The following is a 5,977-nucleotide window of genomic DNA, read 5'->3' as shown; positions in this document are numbered from 1 at the left end:
GCAAAGGATGATAAAAAAGATGACACAAAAATTCTTATGTCAAGGTTCAGTGCAACTTACTTATTATTGAGCTTCCTTCCCATTGCGCCTTGTTGTTCTTGAACTGTCATTAAACGTGGCAGATTAAATGACACGACTCCCCCTCCCCTTTAATTTAATTTTCTCTTTTATTTAAATTATATTCTTCACTCCTAGTACCTTTATATTACATTACAACCCCATCCAATGTGCCTTTTAAAAAAAAAATTAAATTAAATATATACCACTATCCATATGAATAAACATTTTATATGCAAAATGAACAACCCTTCCCTTTCTTCTCAAGTCAAACCATATTAAACTATATATTATATACCACACATTTGCCAATTCATTTTATGGCCTAAATTTAATATTAGGAAATTTATTTATTTTTAATCCCTCAATTTTGGATCTAATTTTCATTTAATTCTTAAGTTTCAAAATATTACATATTCAGTGTAATACCCCATGCTCAAATTTCGAAATCTGGACGGCTCGACGTTCCTTTGCAAAAGACTATCTTGACAAATCAACATAGATCCTTTCATAATGTTTTGTTCTCACTCACATGTCACATAGAAAAATCCTCGGGAGATCACCCAATATAAAATTGTTCCAAATTAAGTACGCTTAGCTTTAAAGTTCTTATGATTGAGTCATCAGAAAATAAGGTGCACTTTGTTGGTATAGGTACTAACTTTCAGTTTTTTAAACTTTTTCAAGATTCCTTTTATTTGGATGTAATCTTGATTCATCCATGTTCCCTTCTGAACTCAGGTGTTACTTTAGTTTTTAAGTTTTGAGTTTGAGACACTTTTACTTTAGTTCTTAAAAGTCCTTTAAGATTTAAGTTTTGTTTCGATTTGATCCTTATGTCTCAAGATTAAAAAGAAAAAAGAAAAAAAAACTCAGGGTTAAAAGTGTAAATCTTCAAATCTAGAAATCAAATTGAAACAAAATTCAAACCTCAAAGATAATATTGTAATATTTTGAAACCTAAGAATTGAATTGAAATCAGATTCAAAACTTAAAAGATTAAATGTGCAATATTTTAAAACCTGGAAATCAAATAAAAATTGAATGTATTTTTCCCCTAATATGTTAATAATATTAATAATATACATGTCTCAGCTGTGGTAATTAATCATGTATACTTCCCTTAACCATATACATTGAAGTTGTATCACTGGCAAAGAACCGACCAATCAAAGGCCGGCTTTGCAGGGATGAATCATTGATATATAATTATATGAACCGACCATATGTTATAAATTTTATTAATCTCGAACATCAAATATTTTATATTCCACTTATTACATGAACTTGGGAGCTTGGGTTGCATTTGTACACATTAATTAATCAATTATCTAAAATGAATGAACCCCTCAAGTTCTTTTAATTAATTAAAATTAATTAATCAATTAAGAGAGAGAGAAAAGAACAGTTGATAAATTAACAAAAAAAAACATTAATAAGCTACTTGATTGATTGTTTAATTATTAAAAAGCCACACCCCATCTGGGGATTTGAGGAATGACAGCCAACTTACAGAAGAGTAAATAGTCGGCGGCACTTGCTAATTCTTGTATTTTAAATTCTATAAATTTATTTTATTTTATTTTTAAAAAAAACCATGGGGATTATTGAATTAAAATTAAAAAAAATAATAATAAAATAAATGCATGCAATAATAGGAATTTATAAGATTGGCTATATGTTGAGAAGATCTGGAAATTGATATATGAAATCAAGGGAAATTAAAATAATATTATATTATATTATAAATAAGAAGGTTTAGTTCAGGAGGCAAAAGGGGATCTTTGGATGTAATAGAGATAGAGATATTATTGTGAAGTCCAAGGTTGGCTCTCTAGAGAGATACTCTCTGAGATTTGAAGGAAAAATCTCATTGAGATCTTCTTAATATCCAAATTTATATCTCACTTCTGCCTAAGTCAAGGATTTGCTTAGAGGTCATAATGCTAAATATGAACACATTTTACTCCTCTATTAGACTCATTCTAATCATCACATCGTATAAACACTTGAGATTATTATTGAGGTCATTTTATTTATGAGTAGATGAGGTATGCACGACCGAAAGAAAAATTAGATAGAACTTCTCTAATTAAAAGTTATAGAGACTAGTTAGGTTATAATTTAATCAAGGATTCGGAAGGACACGTGATTAAGAGGTGAACATTATTATGTTGTTTTAAAGATATAGTGGAAAATGTGGTTGACATTGACAGATAAACTAGCAAGCTATTCTATCAAACGTAGTCTACAAAATATTACATGATTAACTCGTGAATCTAGTAAAGATAGTAGAATCCTCGACAAAATCCCTCAAAATGGTTCTTTGATTTCCCATGCTTTGATATGATTTTTTTTTTTAAATTGAATATTTGTTTGGACATCATAGACTATATCATATATGATAAATAATCCGCACATTTAATCACTAAACTTACAAGATTATTACTTCAACGTAATATCACACAAGATGCCAATTTAAATGTCTCACCAACACATTTTTTTTCTAGCAATTTCTTTATCATATGCAAAGTCTTTTTTTACAATTTGAACAATAAATATTGTCTTCAAAAGGATTGATTTTAATTTGCGTTTTAGAGGCGAGAAATAATTTAGGCCTTATTTGATAATCATTTGGGTTTTTTGTTTTCTGTTTTTTAAAATTATGCCTATAAACATTATTTTCACCTCAAAATTTCTTATTTTGTTATCTACTTCTTACTTAAAAAAAAAAAAAGCCGAATTTTGACAACTAAAAAAATAATTTTTAAAAAATTGTTATTATTATTGAAATTTGACTAAGACTTCAACCATAATAGTTAATAAAGATGCAAATCATCGAATGTGGAGAAAATAGACTTAATTTTAAAAACTTAAATACAAAAAACAAAAGTCCCACTTGGTAACCATTTCATTTTTGTTTTAGTTTTGAAAAATAAGTTTATTCCCTCCTCATTTTTATAATGTTTATTAAATAAATGGTTGAATTCTTAGTTAAATTCAAAAAACAAAAACAACTTTTTAAAAGTTAATTTTTTTAGTTTTCAAATGTTGGCTTGCTTTTTTAAATCAATAGTAAAAAATAGATAATAAAAGAAGAAACTTGGAGGTGGAAATAGTGTATATAGATTTAATTTTAAAAAACAAAAATAAAAAAAAATAAGAAATTGGGAAATTTATAGATGAAGAGTATCAAATTTGCACACTAGGAAATATTCTTGGAATATATATCCAAATTCATCCGCAAAAACAGGAATCAAGCATTAAATAAAATAAGGAATAATAGAAAACCCAAATAAATAATAAATAATATGATACCGAAATCACTAAAAAAAGAAAAAGAAAAAGAAAAAAAGTTCCCTTCACGACACAGATAACAAAACCGCAAGTTCATGAACCCACAATTCGTCACTCTTTTTCCCCATCTCCCCTATAAATACCCCTCCCCGCCGCTCATTTTTCTCCACACTCACCCTTACAAAATCACTTCATACTTTTTCTTTCATTCTCTCTCAAAAAAAAATAAAAATACACAAAATGCCAATCCCCAACTCTTCTTCTTCTCCAATTCTTCTCTCTAAATGCACTGTCTTCCCCGATCAACCTTCCGCCGTCGCCGACCTCCAACTCTCCGTCTCCGACCTCCCTATGCTCTCTTGTCACTACATCCAAAAAGGCTGTCTCTTCACTTCCACTAATCTCGACGCCATTTCCGTCCTCGATCTTCTTAAATCCAGTCTCTCCAAAGCGCTCTCTCGTTTTCCGCCCCTCGCCGGCCGTTTATTCACGGACGATGACGGTTACGTCTACATCAAATGTAACGATGCTGGCGTCGACTTCATCCACGCCAATGGCGGTGAGTTCTTCGTTCGTGACCTTATCGCTTCCGGTGATGTTCCTGATTGCTTCAAGGAGTTTTTCGCTTTCGATCGAACGGTTAGTTTCGCCGGTCATTTTAGTCCAATCATGGCCGTCCAAATCACCTTCCTCGCCGATGGCATTTTCATTGGCTGCTCCGTCAACCACGCTGTTACTGACGGCACTTCCTTTTGGAACTTCTTCAACACCTTCGCCGAGGAGTGTAAATCCGCTAAATCGACTAAAAAAATCACTATCACTCCTTCGCCGGATTTCCGCCGTGACTCCGTTCTGGTTTCTCCGGCCGTCCTCCGTCTGCCGTCGAGTGGTCCTAAAGTTACATTCTCCGGCGACGTACCGTTACGGGAGAGAATATTTAGTTTCAGTAGAGAAGCAATTTTGAAACTGAAAGCTAAAACGAATCAAAAGAAATTAATCGGAAACGGAGAGTTAACGGTAGCAGCGGTGGAGATTATGGGGAAACAAAGTAATGATACGTACTGTCAGAATAACGGCAAAGTGGGGACCATTATGGACAGCTGGTATAAAAACGACACGGTTTCGAAACAACACGCGGATTGCGAGGAGATCCCAATCATAACAATATCGTCGTTTCAGTCACTTTGCGCCTTATTATGGAGGTCGGTAACACGAGCGAGAAAACTCCCCCCGAATAAAACGACAACGTTTCGTATGGCGGTTAATTGCCGACACCGGCTAGAGCCGAAGCTTGATCCATACTATTTCGGTAACGCCATTCAGAGTATTCCGACGTACGCCACCGCCGGCGACGTTCTGTCTCGGGATCTGCGGTGGTGCGCCGAGAAGTTGAACGAGAACGTGATGGCGCACGATAACGGAATGGTGCGCCGGTTCGTAGAGGATTGGGAGGGGAATCCGAGAGTGTTTCCGTTGGGGAACGCCGATGGAGCGTCGATTACGATGGGAAGTTCACCGAGATTTCCCATGTATGAGAACGATTTCGGGTGGGGACGGCCGTTGGCGGTGAGGAGTGGACGGGCGAATAAATTCGACGGGAAGATATCGGCGTTTCCTAGTAGAGAGGGCGGCGGAAGTGTTGATTTGGAGGTGGTTTTGGCGCCGGAAACTATGGCGGGGATTGAATCAGATTGGGAATTCATGCAATACGTGTCGTGTTCGTCGAATTAAAAGGTAAATTACTAGAAAGTTTCTGCAAATTTCTGCCCCCCCATGGCTACATGGAAGTGTAGTGGAATAACGATGAGGATGAAGATGATGATGATATATATATGTGTGTTAAGTGGAAATGAAATTATATGAAGGTAATTTTCTGTGAAATAATGAAATTTTATAATCTGATTTTTCATCAAGACTGTGTTTTGATCGATTACGAGCGATTCATCATCACTTGAGTTTTTGGAAATGAATAATTTGAGTCTTTCTGGTTTGGTTTTCATGAAGGGAAATTTGTGATCCTAGTGATCATAATTTTATGTCCCTCTTCTTCTAAAATGATTTTTTTCGTATTCGCTATTAAAATAATTGCAGGTAGGTAAATAATCGTAAAATAATGACTCAAATCATTCCTAAACTTGCTCTTAATTGATTCAACTTAAACCTTTCTAACCATATTTGTCTATTTTGTTAAAATTGGTTACAGCATATAGATTTGAATTCTCTGCTCTTGGTGGTCGAAAAATCCAATATATTCATGTTGATCATAGTTTATATAATGGTTTTATAGTTAATTATGCAGGTAAAAAAATCTTAAAAAGAACAAAATTTTGTACCAATAAAACTACATCTTTACCAAAAGGAAAAAATGTTGTACCAATAAAACTACATCTAACCATACTTCACACTCACTCAAGAAAGTTAGAGCTCCAACAAGCCTCCTAAGCTTCTAAATTGTTGGTCAAAAACATTAAGAACGGTGCATAAATATTAAGGACGGCTTATAACAAAAGTACAATGGGAATTACACTTAACCAAAGAAATAATACTCCTTCGACTTGCAAGATTTTAGATTCATTTGATATTCGGAGTTTTTAGTTAATTTACTCACCCTTCCACCACTAAT

General features: G+C 33.7%; 1 protein-coding gene across 1 annotated transcript; it reads left to right on the top strand.

Annotated features, from left to right (window-relative positions):
- The first annotated feature begins 3,513 nt into the window (after window positions 1-3,513).
- On the top strand, window positions 3,514-5,267 carry LOC120075877 (HXXXD-type acyl-transferase family protein). The gene has a single exon (XM_039029609.2). It carries the CDS (start codon window positions 3,595-3,597, stop codon window positions 5,083-5,085), a length of 1,491 nt encoding a protein of 496 aa, XP_038885537.1. The 5' UTR covers window positions 3,514-3,594; the 3' UTR covers window positions 5,086-5,267.
- Window positions 5,268-5,977: the final 710 nt, after the last annotated feature.

The sequence above is a fragment of the Benincasa hispida genome, chromosome 4, assembly GCF_027475165.1.
Source record: "Benincasa hispida cultivar pf3 chromosome 4, pf3_genome.v1.1, whole genome shotgun sequence".
Taxonomy (NCBI): domain Eukaryota; kingdom Viridiplantae; phylum Streptophyta; class Magnoliopsida; order Cucurbitales; family Cucurbitaceae; genus Benincasa; species Benincasa hispida.
The sequence above is the reverse complement of the archived record's forward strand: the minus strand, read 5'-3'. Positions and strand labels throughout refer to the sequence as shown.

Coding starts and splice junctions, on each gene's coding strand:
- LOC120075877 (XM_039029609.2), top strand. CDS start 3,595: ATGCCAATCCCCAACTCTTCTTCTTCTCCAATTCTTCTCTCTAAATGC.